General features: G+C 45.3%; 1 protein-coding gene across 4 annotated transcripts in view; it reads right to left on the reverse strand.

Annotated features, from left to right (window-relative positions):
- Nucleotides 1-2,994: 2,994 nt before the first annotated feature.
- LOC118220659 (leukocyte immunoglobulin-like receptor subfamily B member 5) overlaps nucleotides 2,995-21,432 on the reverse strand; it is a 31,746-nt gene continuing 13,308 nt past the window's right edge. Inside the window, exons 5-11 of one of the 4 annotated variants that reach the window (XM_035404702.1) lie at nucleotides 9,446-9,704; nucleotides 8,998-9,054; nucleotides 8,100-8,153; nucleotides 7,575-7,605; nucleotides 7,121-7,167; nucleotides 6,672-6,706; nucleotides 2,995-3,682 (exon numbers count right to left, since the gene is read on the reverse strand). In XM_035404702.1, the coding sequence (XP_035260593.1) occupies nucleotides 3,323-3,682; nucleotides 6,672-6,706; nucleotides 7,121-7,167; nucleotides 7,575-7,605; nucleotides 8,100-8,153; nucleotides 8,998-9,054; nucleotides 9,446-9,704 (843 nt within the window). In that variant the 3' untranslated portion in view covers nucleotides 2,995-3,322. Of the gene's footprint in view, nucleotides 3,683-6,467; nucleotides 6,707-7,120; nucleotides 7,168-7,574; nucleotides 7,606-8,099; nucleotides 8,193-8,997; nucleotides 9,055-9,445; nucleotides 9,705-21,432 lie in introns of those variants that run through there. The other 3 variants (XM_035404704.1, XM_035404706.1, XM_035404703.1) reach the window with 3 other exon arrangements.

Genomic DNA, 21,432 nt, shown 5'->3' on the forward strand with positions numbered 1-21,432 from the left:
ACAGGGACACGCCCCGTGACGACGCGGAGCTCTACGGCGCACCTCTTCAAAAAGCCTTTCAGCCTCGGCGCTGCGCTTTGTGTGTCCCTCCGGATGCCGCAGAGCTGTAAAACACGCCGCGTTCTGACAGGTCATTATGTTCCTCGTCGTGCCGGCGGCTGATTTATCGCCCGTTCGCCGGGTTTTGCGCACGAGACAGCTCCGAGCGGTGCGCGGCAGCTCGGCCGTCTGTGAGAAAGTCAAACACGGAAACGAACCAGCGCTTAAGTCTGGAATTTCCAGGGCCGCGAACGACAAAGGGCCACACACGTGGGAACGCAGAAGGCACATTGTTGTTTTTTTTGTTTTTTTTTTAAACTTTGGTATTGTAGCGGGTCTCGGCCAATCAGCCGCAGTGTTTTCGTTAGTCAGTTGCATTCAGACGCACTCAGCTGCCGTGGTACAGTGTCAACCAACCTCGTGCTGTCCCAGAGTCATCGTGCCACCTCTTGCTCACGGAGTGTTCCTGGAGGCTGGGTGCTCTCTCTGATTGGTCAAACTGCGTTTTTTTTCAGCAGACCAATACGACCAGCGCAGCCCACAACTTCTAATGATGGATACGCCCTGCAACTCACATGGCATGATTCATGTCAGCATTGGTTCTCAGGCTATGAAACTTCAAGCACATTCACATCACCCCCCCCCCCCCTCCAGTTTCTGTTTCTGTCCCACTCTCTGTCTCTCTGTCTCACACACACAAACACACACACACAGAGGAGTCACACACACACACACACACACACACACACATTCCATCCGCATTCTTATGCCCTCAGGTACTGCTTTGCTTGTGTTTACTGTCTTCGTTGCAGGACGTTGTTTTCATATGATAAGTAGAGGCAGTTCAGTCAAATGTTGGGCATTTGCCATGATGTACGCCAACTGCCAAAGCAAATGCATTTCAAACCATGAGAACCGAAATGAAAAGTGAGTTAGCAGCGGCTAAAGAAGGCCGAGAACTTCACTTACCCAGAACCTCCTCTTGAATGCTTTATATGATTAGAACTCAAATGCATATTGTATTACAGGAAGCATATAGCATTTTTGAGGCATTACCTTTCTCATAAATTACTCCATACTAATTATCTCATTATGACCATGCTGATGAATAGTTTCCCGTTCCAAAAATAAGTTCCTATGCCTTATCTCATGGTCTCAATTATTCAGCAATGACTTTTGCAGGTGTAAGTCTGTTCAGGAAAGTTGAAACAACGAGCTGACAAAAAACTGACACTGTGATTTGCTCCACCTTGCTTAGATCACTGTAAATTATTTCAAAACAAAAAAACAAGCATAAACTGCCATGCTGATTGTATTACATCAGCAACACACCTCAAATACCTCTTTGGTTCCAACAATGGTGTGATTGATATCTACAAAAGAGTTGAATGTAACACACTGTCACTATTCACTATATACACCTGAACGCCACAGTTATCACACTATATTTATTTTATTTAAAAACTATGTTGCTCAAAAATTGCCAATTTTATATTTGGTAGCATTGTAATTTATGTTAGCACAAAAGCCTATCTGAGGACTCGGTTAGGAAAGCAACCATGACTATGAGCCTACGTACGGCACCTCTGTTTTTTTTTGTTTTAACATGGTAACCCTATTACCCATAATGTTAAATTGCATTGTGCCCAAAAATGTAATCAATATATCCGTTAATATGAGGTTCAATGGATGTAAAATGAGTGGCAGGATGACGTGTTCTGACCGCTAGCTGAAACTATGCAAAGCTAACTGCCTTTTGCATTCAGGATGACTCATGGCTGCGAGGCCAAGCCCTTTTGTGAAAGTGATGTTTTGTGTCATCACACCTGATGCAGTGACTCAGGGGGCACAGCCTTCGCCCAATGAGATAAAGAGAGTCCGTGACGTCATTAAAGCTTCGATACACGCCCAGAATCTTATCATAAAACCTACTGATTCCTACAACTGATGAATTGGGTCTGGATAATCGAACCACCGCCCACTTCTATATGGTCACATGGGTCAATAGAAACTGGAGGAGGTGTGGGAAGCTGCCTGTCCCTAAATTGACCACATTTCCAATATATGGTGCCCAACAATGGGGGTAAGAACCACTCTCAAACTTCTGCCAGAATATCGTCGATCAGCGCTGTGATATTTAACATTTTGACTCTTTCGGGTAATGTTGGATGCATCCATTATACTCATTTAGTCTCAAACAATCACGGTAGAGATTTACAGTAATGACTTGTGATTGAATGAGATCAGAAAATATATATATATTGCTATGTTTCTATTTCTTCATTTATTTCTGTCTGAAAAAGCATGTTCTCTGAGAATGGAACTCCGTGTCAGAGCTGTATTAAATGAAGAAGCGCAAAAACAGTAACGATCTGAAGGAGCGCCACTTTGGAATGGATTTTCTCTCTCTCTAAGCACTGCGATTACGTCTTGCCTTTCTCACTTCACACAATAAAACCTGATGCACAGCTGCTCTATGGCTTCTCTGGTCTTTCTTGGCCTCTCAGGGTATTAGGATAGCATTGCCTTTGCTGGCAAGGGATCCGTCTCCAAGACAACCTAGACGGTAACTCTGTCACTACCGTTTAGGAACTGACAACACTAAAATGAACTTCACTCAAATGCCGAGAGAAAAATACAGCCATGTAAGTCACACATTTCTGAACATTACATAATATATCACCCTGTTCTCACATATTGTCAGGATCCACTGGAATTGTCAGCTATGCTGATTTACAGTTTCGGTAACTTCACTGAGCAATAAGGTGAGCAAGTGGCGCAATTCTATTTCTGTGGGTTACAGCGCCCTCTTGTGACACGTTAAAAGGATCGCATCTGAGCTCTGAGTGAATACCCAGTGAATGAGCACTTAATGAATGGGAAACCGTGAATTGATTTTGAAGACACACAGCGCCAGAACTGGCTAAACTAGGGAAAAAGTCACTATGCATCATAGTTAATAAAGGATATACATTTATTGGATGCATTGACATTGCTTTTTTCAGTTTCCACACTTTGAACAGTCTCTTTGATTTATATGTACACACACAAACTTAATGCAACTAGAAACTATGTACATACCAATTAAATTATAAGTATAATATGTGAATATATTTGAAAAGTAAGGTCTGGTATTCATCAAGAAGATGAATGAGAATGAAAAAAAAAAAAACATTAACAGAACTGAAAGCGAAAAACAGAAATGACGTGTGTGTGTGCACGTGCGTGTGTGTATGTGTGTGTGTGTGTGTGTTTAAATGGTCACATTGTTTCTTGACAGTGATTAGGAATAGATTTCTGCGCCCAGAGTCATGAATTGTAAGCAAGCGAGTGTCAGATCGATGTGGTTCATCTGCAGTGATATCACAAATATATTTGTTGCAGGACCAGAATACACCCCTGGCACATTCACTGTGACCCAAACCTTTATCTGGTAAACACTTGTATTCAAAAGCAAGCATGCAAGCAGAAAGGGGGGGGGGAGAGAGAGAGAGAGAGAGGGGGAGGAGTAGGGGGGAGGCCCATGGAAGTGGTGGTCAGCAGGCCGGGTTCTCAAACGTAGAGAGGGGGCACTGAGGGGCCGACAGTGAAGACGTTCTGAGGCGCGCTGTGGAACCAGGACCCTGGTCCTGCATACACCCCCCAAAAACACAGAGAATACAGGCAATTTCAGTTCACAGTCCCACAACCAAAACACACTATGAAAGCTAAACAGGCCTAACAGCACCATCCGACCTAGAATGTGTGTGTCTTCTCATCCATACAAAGCATTAAAATTCATCGCACTCCTTCTCCCACCTACAGCCCAGCCCATCTCAAGCAGCCTGGTTCCTATTCTGTACCCCGCCCCTTTTTCAAACGAGAAGTTTGACTCGTTCCCAAGAAAAATGTCGTGCTGTCTCGTTGCAGAAGTCAGCACTCTGACCCTGTCGCAGATTTAGCGTGTTTTTAATTAAAAGCTGGAGACTCGAACAGACTGGCGGACTGGAACAGTGCCAGCGCATGCCAATATAACACCTCAAAATGCACAGCACGCATTTCTACAGATACAGGAGGACATCTCTGAGGCCCGGACACACGCTCTACTCAATATGACCCAAGCTAAAGTGACAACACAAAAAACACGAGACAAAACAGTTATTACAATACAAATACATTACAATACAACGCAAGCTCATTCATATTGGTCAATGTCAAAGGGTGCTTTACAACAAGATTAAAATGGAGATTTGAAAGAATCTGAATCAAGTCCAAATTCAAAAGCTAAGAGAAAGAGGCAGATAAGACAAGGTTATGTCTTGAGACCAGATTTAAAAGAACCAATTACTGCTGCACCTTGGATCTGAAATGGAGAGATGGTGTGTTTTTAAAGGCATGAAAGGCCCATTCTTACCATAAAACGCTCTTATGTTCTTATGCTCTTAGGAGGTATTTCCACACATAGGCCGCTCAGGAGGTTTTTCTCCCCTGTGCTGTGCTTTCTTCTTTGAGCCCCCCCCCCCGGTGACCAGCGGGAGTGACAGCTCAACAAACGAACTAGCAGCCAAGGCCTCCTTGGTAGCTAAATATCCTGATGTGATAGTTTAAACCAAGGCTTACTGTATTAAAACCAGCAGCTCAGAATGAATCCTGTGCACGTACAGCACGTGCTGATTCAGGGCCAGACCTGGGTCAAATACGTATTTGTTTAGGGTTCAAATGCTTTTCTGTGCTCTGTTGATCTTGCCTGGTGTAACTGAGCCTGCCAATATGACCAGAAGACAGGGTCTGCATTTTTTTCAGAGTATTTAATTGGTTCCAATACACCGGACAAGGATCAGTAAAGTTTAGAAAAGTATTTGAATCCAAAACAAATAGGTATTTGACCCAGGTCTGGTCAGGGCACAGGCTGTCTGTAAGGAGCAGGAAGCAGAGCGGATGGCCTGGCATCCATTTTGTCAACGAATCATTTAATCACTCCGAGCAGAAGGCACCGCACCACCCGTGGAAGGAGAGGTCTTTCACTTTAAATCCCCCCCTTTCGTGACACTCGTTCCATGTACCCCCCATCCAAGCACTTTTTGGTAATTTGTATTTGTCCTAATACTGTAGCGTGTTCTTCTGCCTAGTTGGCTTGGCAGAGGTTAGGTCAGAATTGTGTTCACTGTGTGAACTAAATTGTGTTCTTGGCTAGAAATAGCTGTACAAAATAAGTATTGTATCTTATTGAACCTGTGTTATATACATTGTAGTTGTCCATGACCATGAAATGCACTTTTTGTACGTCGCTTTGGATAAAAGCGTCTGTAAATGTAATGTAATGTGATGTCTATGCAGCGATAGGTTTCAGTTTTAAAATCACCCCTGACAGGTCTACGTTTAACTCGGCTATAGGACGGAGTGTAGCACAGTGGGTAAGGAACTGGGCTTGTAACCAAAAAGTCGCAGGTTCGATTCCCGGGTAGGACGCTGCCGTTCTACCCTTGAGCGAGGCACTTAACCGAAATTGCTTCAGTGTATATCCAGCTGTATAAATGGATACAATGTAAAATTCTATGTAAAAAAAGTTGTGTAAGTTGCTCTGGATAAGAGCGTCTGCTAAATGCCTGTAATGTAATGGATAGATTACACGTGGTGGCCACAGTCAGAGCTGGTTTTGACGGCGAAGGTTTTGCTGCGTTGAGTGTGGCAGGGTGGCACATTTCTCCCCGGGTTACAACACCGGTGAGCACGCCGCAGGCGGCGATATCTCAGACTCATACGATTGGTGACGCTCGACGTTACGCTTGGCACAGCGCAGCGCGTGTTTCCCGTGTGGAGCAACGAGGAGGTCATGGGCTTTTTTGCGAAATGTGGCGAAAGGGAGGAGCACATTTCCTCACAGCACAGGCTGGACTGCGCTAAGAGCTGTGCGGTTTATGAACAGAGGAAGCACACATCAGGCAGGCCAGAACTTTCACAGCGCAAAAGCTCACTATAGACTGCCAACGGGCTTTTTATATCATGTTTTACTAAGAACAACCACTGTCTGACAGACTTCCTCCTGCAACAGGTGTCCATTAATAGAATTCCGCTCATGAACACAGGTTTCTGATTATAGCGAGGATGCTGTGGGCGGCCAGGCCTCGAGATGTACAAAGGGACGGTGTATTGATTAAACCTTTTGAAAGCTGAACGACAAAACAAAAACGGAAATTCAGAAGCAGAGAGAGAAAGAGAGACAGAGAGAGAGAGAGAGAGAGAGAGAGAGAGAGAGGGACAGAGAGAGAGAGAGAGAGAGAGAGAGAGAGAGAGAGAGAGAGAGAGTCTATGTTGCTGCCTGCCATAAACTGAGGGACAGTGAGTGGCAGTCACCTGATATTTGATGACAGTTTATTTGTTTTGTTTTGTGTTGATATTAAGTTTAATTTGTTTAATTATTTATTTATTTATTTTATGACTATCTATTTTCTACTTCCATCCACTGTATTTTCTACTATTTACTGTAGTATGTTTTCTGATTAATGTTTAGCTTTTCAATGTTCAAACACTTGCTTTGGCAATATGTACAGTGTTACGTCATGCCAATAAAGACATTTGAATTTGAATTTGAATTTGAATTTGAATTTGAGAGAGAGAGAAAGAGAAAGAGAGATGAATGTACTGGAAGTTACCTGGGAGCCGATGCTTATGGGCCTCAAGGTTAGGTCTGGGAAAGCACAATAGAGCAGGCAGGATGAACAGAATAATATAAAAGATGACAAATGCACACACATATAGACACACATGTATGCGCACACACATACAGACACATGCACGAACACGCACACACACGCATGCATACACACACACTACACACACTGACACACACACACACACACACACACACACATATAGACCCACATATAAACACACACACAAACACACATGCACTAGCATGCACACGCACACATGCACGCACGCACACTGCTGACCCTGTTATGACCCTCGTTTGGATAAACAATCAGTCAGTCATGAAACGTATCGGCGGTGGCCACTGAAAAGCATATACAATAATGACACAGGAATGCCGGTCCCACAATTCAAAAAGCAACACAGAGCCCACAACACTGAAAAGACTTGCCGAGGGTGTGGTCCATAGCGTGAGGCTTCCAGAAGCGATCTTCCTCCCTGCACACAACAAAAGACATTACATTACATTACATTACAGGCATTTAGCAGACGCTCTTATCCAGAGCGACTTACACAACTTTTTTTTTTTTTTTTGTTTACATAGCATTTTACATTGCATCCATTTATACAGCTGGATATATACTGAAGCAATGCAGGTTAAGTACCTTGCTCAAGGGTACAACGGCAGTGTCCTTACCCGGGAATCGAACCTGCGACCTTTCGGTTACAAGTCTAGTTCCTTACCCACTGTGCTACACTCCGGCCTTAGACATTGAGGGGAACATTACCATGTAGGCTCGTTTCAGCTCTTACATTTAGCTCACTGAATAAGACAGTGTCTACACTGTATATATCAGTAACAGAAATATCATTTAAATATGGTTTGTTTCCAGTCTTTCGCCCACCTCCTCTTCTTTTTCTCAGCCAGCGCCTTTACTGAAAGAGAAACAGAAATGCACCGCTGTTAAAAACCCCTTTTGAAGTCCGGCAGTTGATTACTGTAGTTTTTATTTAATTTTGAACAAAGGTTCCCCTCTCGTCAAACTAATCTGGGAATTGAGGTCTTGCCTCTCAGGCCTTGGCCCCGCCCACAGTAGGTGCACTCTCGCTGATGTGTGCGCACTCCTGAGATGCACTCACCCTACAGCCAACCAGTAACCCTGGAAGTAACACATGACCTGTATTGCAGCTAACAGCCAATAGCCCAAGAACAGCTGGTGCACACCTGGGAGGAGCTATTGAACCTGCCTTAAGCCAACTGTGACCCACTGCTGCAAGCCTATGAGAAACCCACGCTTGGGCATATTATTATTATTATTATTATTATTATTATTATTATTATTATTATTACGACATACAGGGTTTACATCTATTAAAAATGAATCTATAAATATAAATATGTTCCTGTGTGCTGCTACCCTGCACCGTACCTGTCCTGTGCACTCCGATGCCCAGCCCTATGAGCAGGACCAGGAACAGCAGCACTGCAGATACACAGCCAGCAATCAGGCGCCAGTCAGGAGCTGCAGGAGGGAGAGCTCGATGAAAACACACACACATACCACTCACGCGCACACACACGCACACACCACACACACACACATGCACACACACACACACACACACACACACACACACACACACACGCACACATGCACACACACACGCACACATGCGCACACATGCACACACATGCACACACACGCACACACACGCACACACATGCACATATACAAATGTGCACAGACACATGCACACACATACCATACACACACCCACACATGCAGACACACACAAACACACACACGCACGTACACACACCCCACACGCACCAATGCACACACACACACACACATGCAATACACAACATGAGGAGCACAGGGGCCAACAAGGGGTACTGGTTAAGGAATACAAGAGTTGTCACAGGCATGCAAGTTTGAATCCAACAATTCAAAGGGGCACAGCTGTGGCACTCCTTAGTGAGGCACAGTACCGAACTGTAAGTAAATGCCCAGCTGTATTAATGATCAATTTAAAATTGATGTATTTTGTCTGTGGATAAGGGGAGTCTGTGGAGAAGCATATAATAAAACTGCTGAAGGGTGGACATCGTGAGAGGACAGACAGGAAGTAAACACAGGTGAAGGGAGACAGCAGACTGAGACTAATTAATAGTTTCCTTTCAGGCTCTGCAGTCACACGGAGAGCGCAATCGGAGGTATACTGGAATTCTGATGCCATTAAACAATACCTAATGTGTGTGTGCTGCTTTCAGCAGGACAGGCTGGGAGAGATTCTGTGGTGAGAATTAACATTTTGATTTGTTACCTGAGAAAGGAGAAGGGGAGGGGGGAGGAGAGACTTCAGCAGGGATGAAGTTTGTTCCTGAATGACAATACATAGAAGCAGTCAGCACAAAACAGCTGAGAGGACTAGATTGGTTCAACTACAGTAATAGTGAAACTCACAAATTGCAGCACACACGCACACACACTGATTCTCTCTCACTCCCTCTGTCTCATACGCACGCACTGATATATACACATACACATTGTCTCTCTCTCTCACTCTCTATCTCACACACACACTCACACACACTCTCTCACACACGCACACACACACACACTCACGCACACTCACACACTCTCTCACACATGCACACAGACACACAGGCACACACACACTCTCTCTCACTCTCTATCTCACACACAGACAGACACACACACACACACACACACACACACTCTCTCACAAACACACACACACACACACACACCTGTGGGGCTGGGTACAGTGATAGGCAGGCTGCGCTCTGATTCGCTCCAGTGCTGGCCGAGGAGCACGCTGTACTGGCACTGGTACTGCTCTGGGTCTGGGTCTGGGTCTGGGTCAGGCCGGAGGACGGGTAGGGTGAAGTACACCTCATGGCGGGTGTGGTCAGCGGGGCGTGAGGACACGGGGAGCAAGGAGCCCAGCCGAAACAGGGTGAACTGGGCCCCGGGGTATGCCTGCGGGCCCGTGCACCGCACAGTTACCCCCTGGCCTGTTTGGCTAATTCGGGTATCATGGTCTAATCCAGTGATTCTCAACCCCAGTCCTGTGGAGACCCACTGTGTGTGCTGGTTTTAGGTCCAAGCATAATAACAAGCTATGTTTTGTAATGAGCTGCTAATTGTTCTTTATTAGATATGTTTATATTCATGGATGATTTACACAGTTAAATCTGACATTGTATCAGATACAGCTATGTATACCCTGAAAAAATAAATGTCCCATATTCACATCCCAGGAATATCAATCAGGCAGACCAACTTATGCTTTCATTTTTTTGTGCTGTGTGTGCTACATGATAAATAACTGCAGTTGACAGAGGTTCCATTTTGAATTTATTCAATTACAAACTAACAGATGAAATCATATGGGTCCCATTTGCTGAGAACGTTGAAACCTGAAACCATCTGTGTAAAATGGCAACAAGCCAAAAACTGCATTGTGTTAAAATAAGTTTAACCACACAATTATGGTAGTACTTCACGACCAAGGCTGAGAGCCACTGGTCTAACTGCAGAAGAATCTCAGCAGGCGTAAGAACCGCTGGTGATATAAACATGGTAACCACAGAAGCCCTGAAAACAAACCCCAAAAAATCTTGGCCCTCCGAGACAGAAGTTGCGCCTCCATTTCTCAGCTATCCCCATGCTAGCCCAGAGAAAGAGGCCTCATCACAGTGCCATCTCTGACTCAAAGACCACTCTCTCTCTCTCACACACACACACACTCGCTCTATCTCTCTCTCTCTTTCATTCTCTCTCTCTCTCTCTCTCTCACACACACACACACACTCGCTCTATCTCTCTCTCTTTCATTCTCTCTCTCTCACACACACACTCGCTCTATCTCTCTCTCTCTTTCATTCTCTCTCTCTTACACACACACACACTCGCTCTCTCTCTCTCTCTCTCTCTCTCTCTCTCTCTCTCTCTCTCTCACACACACACTCGCTCTCTCTCTCTCCCTCACACACACACACACTCGCTCTATCTCTCTCTCTCTTTCATTCTCTCTCTCTATCTCTCTCTCTCTCTCTCTCTATCGCTCTCTCTATCGCTCTCTCTCCCCTCACCTGAGACGGTGATGTGGACAGGTGCGCTGGCGGTGGAGTTCGCGTGGCCGACGCCCGGCAGGACGTAGGTGTAGGAGCCCCCTTCCCCTCCCCTCACGGGGCCCACGTGGAAGGACGCCTCCAAGCCCAGGCCGCCAGCACTCTGAGGGGCCGGGGACGCCAGAGTGACCACGGAGCCCTCGGACTGCGCCCCCGTCCTCAGCAGGAAGAAGGCCTGGGGGGCGGGGCTTTGGGACGGAGGGGCGGAGCAGTGGAAGGACAGGCTTTGGCCATGAACTACCCTGCCCCCGTGGGGCTCCACCGACAGGGACGGCTGTAGCTGAGGAGAGGCTGGGGCTGGATCTGTGGACGAAGACAGGAGCACAGCGAAAGAACAAAGGGATTACATAGGACATCTTATGTCCTTTATGGATCAGAAGCAATTGAAACACGAAGCCCAAAGTCTGAATATAATACAATGCAAAAAAAAAAAAAAAAAAAAATTTCTTGCGTTTCATTCAAAATCTGAAATATGAAAAGAAAATGTTAGCTGCAGCTGAAATAAACCACAGAACACATGCAACAGCAAACGTACAGTTTTTTTTTTAAAGAATTAAGTACACTAGTACACTGCACAGGCCTGCTTATGACTAAGAGTAAGAGCTGGTGGAGGGAGGAGGGAGGGGGGAGGAGGTCAGTTCGTTCTCTATGTGAGAGCTGTGGGCATGTGTCAGGTAAACTGTAGTTTAGATGTGGTTCAGCTTTGTTTCAACAGTTTTGTCTCTCTTTAACTGTCACACCTCAATGGGTGTGTCTTCCTTGCCACAACGGTGCAGTAGTATACCGGTTTTTAAATTATGTGGCTTCCAGTTAAATAGATTTCACATCAATTGCTGAACATAAAACATAACAAACTCAGCAAATGTGGGTTCCGTGTTACATCAACACAGCAGTTATTCTGAATTGTAGTAGTTAATCATTGTAATTTGTACATATTTGGGACAATGAAAGTGGCCGTTTTGTGCAAACTAGGACCAAGTGAAAGTGTATTGTACACGAACAGGAGATCTTTTTTTCTCCCTTTGTTGCAGTCTGCTATTTACAGATTATGCGATTATGAAAACCAGATTAGGGTGTTTGATGGAGAACAACTGCAGATATTTACCAATGAGACAGTTACCAAAGCAACAAGAAAAGGCAGAAGACAACTGTTGGAAATCTGGGCTTTAATAAAAGACAGCCTTTGATTGCGGCTAACAATTCCACGTTTTCAGTGGCTCCATTGCTAAAAACAGAGTTATAGCACGGGCTATTACCAGATCCTTCAGTGATTATGGTGCAAGCCCATAAAAACATTTTATAGCAGAAGATAGCACTTGGACTGATATTTTATGGACAGCCTGTGAAACGATGCTTTATGAGTCTTATGACATTTTATAGTAGTTGGAGAGCAGTTTTGGAGCAGCTCGGAGGGCCATTTACAAGGCAATGTCCAAGTCCAGTCTTAAAGAAACAAACGTGGAAATCTGTCTTCTCTTGGTTAATTAGCCACAGCGTTGTAAAGAAATGCCAGGTCGTCTTTGTGTCCTTCAGTTAACTCTGTTAGTATCAAAGGAAGATTTCTCTGTGGATTGGATTGTTATTTGCAATACGGCCCATCCCAGCAACTGATGAAACATGAGCATTTGTAGCTGAAAGCCATTAGGGAGCACTGAATTCAGACCAATTTCACTTAGCTGACCATTGATGCAGGCTTTTGGATAAAGAATGATGCCATTTTGTCTGCCCAATCTAGTCACGTTCCACTGCCCAGGGACAAGCTTCAGACTGACAACATCCCGTTTTTGTTCACTAATTACTTCATAAGCACTAAATGGCTTTGCTAAAAAAAAAAAAAAGAACTAATGTTTACCCAGAATGATCAAACTGGATAGAAAAATCCACAATAAATATTTTTTGGAATCTCCAAGACTATTAAAAAAGACAAACTCAACAGACGTCGGTTGAGCAATGAATTAATGGAACGAGGGATAAAATTCTTATGGGAAATCTGTTATAAATTCTAGTCATTTTCAGCTAATTTCAGTAAAGATTATGAATCGCACTGCACAGATATGATCAAATATTTGCAGAAATAAAGCAGCCCTTAGTGCTTTCCTTATGTAGAGGCCTCCATCACATGCTGGGCTGAGGTCAGTTGTACTAATGCAGCCACAGCACTAGCACCAGTGAATGTGCCCTCTAAATAAAATAACAAAATAAAGTACTACAGCCAGGCCAAACACCACTTAAACACAGGGGTCACCAAGGCAACAAACTGCCATTAACTGCCGAACTGGAAGTGAGTGTTCCAGTCAAGCGTTCCGGCTGAGGGCAGCGGTGGCTCGGCCCAGCCCACACACTCACCGCTCGGATGCATGTAGGGGCTGTACCCGCTGTATCTCTGGTGGCGGTCCTGGTACATGCAGGAGTGGAACTCCTGGCCGAGCCCGGCCTCCCCTCTCAGAATGAAGTGGGCCTCCTGCTGCTCCTGTGGAAACTCCACCAGGTCCGCCTTGTCCTCCTGGCCCACCTGCGCTGTCACCCTGACGAGACGGAACAGGACCCCAGCATGGCCGTCGGGGGCGCGGCACACAAGGTCTATCCCTCCCTGAAGGGTCTGCCGGGTCAGAGAGGGTGCTGGGAGATGGGACGGGAGGGGGTCTGCTAAACAGACCAGATCTGGTGAAGAGCAGGAGACCGAGAATCATCATCATCATCACTTCTGTTTCAGACTTTACAACGGTTTTCCGAAAAATCTCAATTCACCTTTAAGAGAAAGCCAGAGAGACAATGTGTTCTTAAAGCAATATCCGTTTTGCTCTTCCAGTACTACCTTTTGTTCAGGGTGTAAGGTTTCTGTACAAACCTGCACCATTTTAATAAGTTTCAGTAAGTCCTGTTTGGTTTGTCCCTAGTCTTCTTGAAAATACAAATCAGACCACACGTGAGCAAGACCAGGACAGTCACAGCGAAAAACGCACAAAAAAAACAGCAAGTTCAGTAACATTTAGGCACAGTCAGGAAAGAGGAAAAACTTACCGCACAACAACAGTATACTACTGACCAGGAGAACAAAATCCTTCACTGAGCAGTGATGTGCAGAGACTGCCATTCCCCAGGGCGCAAGACACACAGTGTGTGTGTGTGCGCGCGTGCGGATGTGTGTGGTTTGTGCGGACACACGTACGGTTTGTGGAACCAGCAGGCACAAATTCAGCATAATATGCAATATGCTCTTCTCACAAAACAGGAACACGTTCTTTCTACATTTTTTCATTTCATTCGGCTGTGAACGTCCTCTGTGTCAGTGAGAAAGGATGTGAGGTCACCTAAACAGGAAAGAAAACCGCAGATGCGGGGGGTAGCAGTGTTGCGTCCCCATTGTGGTCTAGGGGTACAGGGGAGTAACAAAATGACTGATCATTAAAGATTTAATTTTATTTACACAATTAATTATCTATACAATGAACAAACAGGAGGGGAAACACTGGGCGGTACCAAACAAAAGAAGATAGAAATATATAAGCTGTTTTGGTTATTAACAATTCTAGAAATGAAAGAAACTAACTGAAACCCGAAAATCTTCCGAACCTAACTAACTACACTGACTATTCTAAACTGAACAAAAACATACAAGGGTGGTACACGCCTGTATCTATATATATATACACAAGTGAAACTAACAGTTTCAAAAGTGACAGTTAAGAAAACAAACACCTACCTAAATCCCACTCCTTATGTATATACACAAGTGAAACTAACAGTGACAGTGAAGAAAACAAACACCTACTTAAATCCCACTCCTAATATATATACACAAAACCAGCAACCAAACCAGAGACGCAAACCCAACCTCAAAGTCTTTTCAGAAATACGATCGATACACAAGTAAAAATAGCACTAAGTCACAATAGTATTACAGAAGTGAACTAACATTCAAATCCAAGTCACTGGGGTGTAACTGACAATGTTGGCTATTTATAGGTGTGGGTCTGTTCCTCATTGGCCGCCAGGCAGGTCCGCAGAAGAGGATTGGGGGGGGAAACAGCGCACTCTTCCCTCTTCTTCACCAATTGCGGAGTGACCCGTAGCAGACCTCACGGAATAATGAGACCAAAAGAAAAAAAACAAACCTGGCACGTAAACACCTAGTAAGGCTAGTTACAATATATACAATTTAAAATTAAGTGCGTGACAGGGCGTCCGCCAATACGTTCTCTGACCCCTTTTTGTGCTTAATATTCAGATGGTAATTTTGAACCAACAAGGACCACCTCATCAATCGTTGGTTATTGTTGCGCATGCGGGCCAAAAATACCAACGGATTATGGTCGGTAAACACCGTAACAGGTAGAGAGCTAGACCCGACGTATACTTCAAAATACTGAAGCGCCAGTATCAATGCTAGTGTCTCCTGTTCAATTGTGGAATAGTTTACCTGATGCCTGTTAAACTTTCGGGACAAGTAGCATATGGGATGGTCGATTCCATGTGGTTTGTGCAGATGCACGTACGGTTTGTGGAACCAGCAGGCACAAATTCAGCATAATATACAATATGCTCTTCTCACGAAACAGGAACACGTTCTTTCTACATTTTTTCATTTCATTCGGCTGTGAACGTCCTCTGTGTCAGTGAGAAAGGATGTGAGGTCACCTAAACAGGAAAGAGAACCGCAGATGCGGGGGTAGCAGGAATCCCTTAAAAAAGGTTGCAGAAAAAAGACAAGAAAATAATATGCACGACACGACTGCATTTTATTTAGGGAATTGAACACCCTGATTCATTTTAATTGATCATTACAATGATCTCAGTATTCACAATAATTAAAGGCAACACGTACATTATATAAAATTCACCCGTTTGTCAAACTATCTTTCAGAGAGTCATTACATAATGATGTCATGTTATATTAAAATGAAACGTCCGGAGGCCAAATCTGGGTATTTACCTCAGCATTTCAATGAACTTTCTCAAGCCAAGTGCAGTGCTGTAACTGAACTCATGCAACGACACTCACGAAGCCCATCTGAACTAGAGAGAGCCTGCATCTCCCTTCACTTCATTTTTCCTTTTCCAAGGTACCGAGACGGTTCATTACAAACCCATCAGCTCGCTCTCCCCAGTCAAGATGACAGAAAACACGGTAATGAATCATCGCTCGTAATTAGAAGAGTGCGTTCGGTTTGACAGTGTGTGTGTCGTTATGAGGCCGTGGAGAATTTTCACTGCCAAAAACTAAGAATAGATCACAACAGGCAAAAAGCTCATAGGCGGCCCATCCCCATTCTGCTGAGGGTCCCAGCAGTTTCTTCGGGAGCCAGCTGGGTTGCCAGGCAATGGCGCGGTGTGTGTGGGACGCTGATAGGCTGATGATGTCAGAAGAGTGCCAGGGCTTGAGCCCCGGTGAGGGGCGTGCTCCGATCGGGGCTCTGGACCGAGCGTTCGGGGGTGCGGTGAGAGAGGACCGGTGGGTTTTGGGGTACGGTTCCTACGCAGGAGATGTGAGCCCTAACCGTGTCTCTCTCCTGTGCTGCGTGCAGTCTCTCCAGCAGGGCCCGTACCCCGGGACAGAGAGAGTGCAGGTCCTGGGACAGAGTCTCCGAAAGGGCGTGGCACACCCCAACCATCCCCCTCACCCACACCGCCCTGCTGCCCCAGGCCACAGCCTCCCGGCCCTTCAGTACCGCCTCCCACACGCCAGGGGGCGCAAGAGCCTCGGGATGCTCCAGTGTTCGCCTTAACATCCAGGAGAACCCCTCAAACATGTGCTCTGGAGATGAAAAGAGGATAATCCAGTAAAATAAGATTCAACCTTTTCGGCACAGATGACAACAATTAGTTAAAATCCATGTTATATAGTAAATCTGTGTGAAACATTTCATGCCTTGGGTTATGCTATGTGTATTACTCAGCTGTAAAACCGTGATTTCAAAAAAACATGCCTTCCAAAGGCGCATCCATCATTTTTCAACCCCAGAGTGAAGGGAGTTGGATATTAGAGTCTGATTCTTTTTTTTTTTTGTTTTTAGTTGCATAAAATTGCTTTATTACAAAATCCACTTTTCCTCTCAACAAATATTCACAACACCCTTACCAATGGCAGGCAGGTACTTTGCAACAGTCCGCCTTGGTCCTGACGCCTCATCTTCCCCACACAGCTCGAAGAGACCCTGGACCAGCGCGTGCAGGCAAAGCGCAAATCAATTCACGTTGTCTGAAGTAGACTCCCCCCCCCCACCCCCCCCCCCCCCCCCCCCCCCCCCCACCCCCCCCCCCCCCCCCCCCCCACCCCCACCCACCCGGCCTGCGAGCGCAGGGCGTGTGATCGAAGCGCGAGCCCACGCGTTTCTCACCTGCAGGCAGTCAGCGACTGCGCAGAGGAGCTCGGTCTGAGCGCAGACGCTGCGGCACACCCTCCAGCAGTCCGCCAGGCGGGCCCCCTCTCCGCTCAGCAGGCCCCTCAGGGCCACCAGCCTGGGCGGCGAGCACAAGGGAACACACACACAGCCTCGCAGAGGTGAGATGACAAGTTCGGGACCTAGTTTACACCCACCCCACCTCCCCACCCCCAGACTGACAGAGGATAGCGCATCGACCAGGACTGTGATACACACGGGGAATTGGTATAACGACTAAAAGATTGGGGAGAAAAATGGGAGAAAATGAAAAAAAAAAAAAAAAAGTTCAGGACCTAGTGTCAAACTGCAGTAGGTGGTGTTAAGGGTCCGATAACACTATTTGTTCAGAAATATACATTTATTTTAACACACACTGAATTATGAATGGTAAAGAGGAGGGATTTTTGCTGAAAAAAAAAGAGTAAGAGGATTTAAAGTGGGGGGGGGGGGGCATTGACCCTCTGGCCAATACCAGGGACAAAACTGATATTTCCTGATATGGACGAAAAGAGTGTGGGTCTGTTCTGCCTCCAACAATGACTTACTGATTTCCCACTGATCACCCTCTGGAATGTGTGTGTGCATTGCTGCTGCTTACCGGTAGCCCTGCAGAATCTCCCTTTTCAGGAAAGCATCGGTGATCTCAGAATCCAGCTGTGACATCACCTCCTGCAGACTGCCACCAATGGGTGGATCCCGCCCTGAGCAGAACGACAGTTGATTCAGCGAGCCCGCCAAGCCCCGCCCTCACCAACTGCCTACATTCAACAGAATTTGAAAAGATCCCCCGAAAACTATGAATGTGCTGACACCTTGTGGATGTACCGTGCGCTTTGTGTTGCTGCTTCGTGTAATGTGTGGAATGAAACTGTGATTCACACGACTATTCACCAGTCACAATCCTGTGACAATTATGTTTTGGATGTGAAGTAAAAAATATGCAATCACAGATGGCCCCAGTGAATAAGTCTGCATTATATTGCGACACAACAGAGAAATTTATTTCAAATCATTAGGGAAAAAAATGGAAAAACTGAAAATAATACATAGATATTGTTCTTTTTTATTTTACTTTTTTATTTTGTTTTGGAGGGGGGTCACACCAGGGACAAAACAGGACACACTGAGCAGTGGGGTGTGAGTGAGGTATCCCTGACAGAAAGCCGCTGTGTCCTAACGTTATCCCTGCTACCTTCCTCTTCAGGCCGTGCTGTTCAGAACTGCTGCACAGTACCCACTTCTACACTTCCTCTGTGATCTTCCTCTGACAGTAACAGAGCGTTTCAGGAACAGGACTCCCACATAACCTCATACAGAAACATGAATGGCATACACATGAAACTCCCTCCAGGAGCAAGCACAGCAGAAGAGTAGAGATAACTCTGCATAGAGACAGAAGAACCCAAGCACATCGGTTCTTCCACTGCCCACCATAATAACCTAGTGCAGCAAATATACATCAGCGCATCACCAGCAGCAGCAGTGCCCGGGGCAGGTTAGACAGGCAACGCTACGCACCGACAGTGTTGAAGTGGAGGGCAGCCCGCTCCGGGGACGCGAACACGGCCTGGCGGAGGGAGAGGGGGTCGTGCTGCGGAAGGCACAGCCAGGCGGATCCGTCCTCACGCAGACAGTACAGGACGAAACGCTTCTGCAGGGCGAGGAAGCGCCAGTCCGCGCCGCCGCGGGGGGCCTGGAACGCCTGCGGGCGCACGCGCACACGCAGCACCAGGTGACTCCCCTCGGCCGACACCCACCTGACTCAGTTCACCAGGGAAACAGTCAATCAATCAATCAATCAATCAAATTTTATTTGTATAGCGTATTTTACAGCAGTTGTCACAATACGCTTTACAAGCCAGACAACCCTGGCCTGAACTCCCACAGGAGCAAGCCTAAGGCAACAGTGGCAAGGAAAACATCCCTGTGGCAGATGGGAAGAAACCTTGGAAGGAACCAGGCTCAAGGAGGGGGAAACCCATCCTCCTCTGGTCGGCTCAGGGTGCCGACTGGTGACCAACAGCTCAGCCGGTGCGCTGTGCAGGTCACTGTCTATACGTTAACAGCGGGCAGCAGCCTGGTGTGGTGGTTGAGCACCTGTGCTCGTAAACTCCGAGGCTGTGCTGTAGTTTCAAATCCCCAGTGGGGATTTGTGTACCTGTACCCCTGAGTGAGGTACGGCTACACAGCCAAAGTGCTTCAAATTATCCAGCTCTATAAATGGATAATGTGTAATATGTATAGCCGCGTTTCCACCGCAGGAACTTTACCCCGGAACTAGGAACCATTTGAGGAACTCAGTGCGTTTCCACCGCAGGAACTAGGGTCTAAATTTAGTTCCTGGGGCTTTATTTTACCCCCCAAAAAGTTCCTGCTCGGGGGGTAGTACTTTCCGAAAGTACAGGAAGCTTTTGGGTGGAGCTTGCAGCGCTGAACATTTCTGATTGGCCGAGTACTTATTGTATTTTTGTATTTATTTTCCGCCATTAACCACCATGTTTGAAAATATGCAGCCGCAAACCAATTTATTTTCATAATAACTTCAAATCAAACTTGTATGTTATGCGGCGCAGTAGCCTAGTTTTGGTTATAGCCTGCCAACGTCTTGGAATTATAACGTGTGCTCTTCTGTTCTTTTCTTGCTTTAGTATTCGTTTTATAAAAAGCATTCGTGCTGGGACAGCATATTACGTAGGCTACCAAAACATTCAAACGGATTAATTTGGTTGCTGAATATTTTCTTCCGGATTTTCTATGTTAGCCCGTTGTAATTGACTCAAAACGTTTGATACAGTTATGTGAGGTATGCAGTAGTTCTGCGTAATTAACATTGGTGATACAGTAAAAGCAAACTGGAAATCACCTTCCGCACTTTTTGTCAGGGTAAAATAGCAGGTTAATTCTAGTAATCGTCCCTTTAGCTTTTTCAGACTGCCGTAATTTTACTCCATTTTACTGCCATTCTTCAATTCCACGAAAAGACCAGGAAGACTATGGACTAATTTATGGTGCATGGTTCACATCTGGAGGGCACACTTCGCTGCTCGGCTAGCAGTAACTTCGAAGGAAAGCAAACGGTGGCTGTAGGCTACCACTACTAATTTAAATGTTCACGCAAGTCCGAGTTTTCGTTCTATTCTTGTCATTTTGCGATTAGCCTATATGGAATTGACGATGAGAAAGTAATCAAACAGCAAATTGTTTACAACGTGTGCATGTTTTCTGCTGTTGTTGCCAGTTATATTGGAAATGTGAATGCATTCTGTCGCTTCGGATGTCAAGACATGAAAGCGAATGTTCGCATAAAAACATCCAAGTTCAACTACCAACGACATTTTTGCTTGACAACGGTAAAATATGCCCAAACGGCTGCAGAAGAATATTTCAATTCCAGGTGATTAAATCGATAAAAATCAATAAATACAAAAGTAACCATATACAGTCATTGTTGGTAGCCCGTTGTATATAAGTGGAATAAACCCCTGCGGGCTGTCCCAGTTATTAGAAACTAATGTAGGCTACTTCGGTGGTAGTATGGGGTTACAGAAGAAATCATAGGACAGATGGACGGACGACAATGTCGCTTTTTCATACGTCAGTGGGCTAATTTGCTTAATTTTCGCGGGACTTATGGAAATACGCAGAATAAACCAGCTTATATAATTTTTTTATATCTGTTTACTTAACAGATTAACTGTCGAGAGATATAAAACATTGTTAGGTTAACAGCTCAATCAAATCTAATTAGTCCTTTGCAGCAGGAACAAAGTGTGCCTGTGGGACCAGGGTTGAGAGACAGTTAACGTATAGTCATTTAGATCTGAGAATAAATTACTCCAGAGCCTTGGACTAATAAGTTCCTATGCCTTATCTCATGGTCTCAATTATTCAACAATGACTTTTGCAGGTGTAAGTCTGTTCAGGAAAGTTGAAACAACGAGCTGACAAAAAACTGACACTGTGATTTGTTCCACCTTGCTTAGATCACTGTAAATTATTTCACAACAAAACAAGCATAAACTGCCATGCTGATTGTACTACATCAGCAACACACCTCAAATACCTCTTTGGTTCCAACAATGGTGTGATTGACATCTACAAAAGAGTTGAATGTAATTCACTGTCACTATTCACTATATACACCTGGACTTCACAGTTATCACACTATATTTATTTTATTTAAAAACTATGTTGCTCAAAAATTGCCCATTTTATATT

The sequence above is a fragment of the Anguilla anguilla genome, chromosome 2 (genome assembly GCF_013347855.1).
Source record: "Anguilla anguilla isolate fAngAng1 chromosome 2, fAngAng1.pri, whole genome shotgun sequence".
Classification (NCBI taxonomy): domain Eukaryota; kingdom Metazoa; phylum Chordata; class Actinopteri; order Anguilliformes; family Anguillidae; genus Anguilla; species Anguilla anguilla.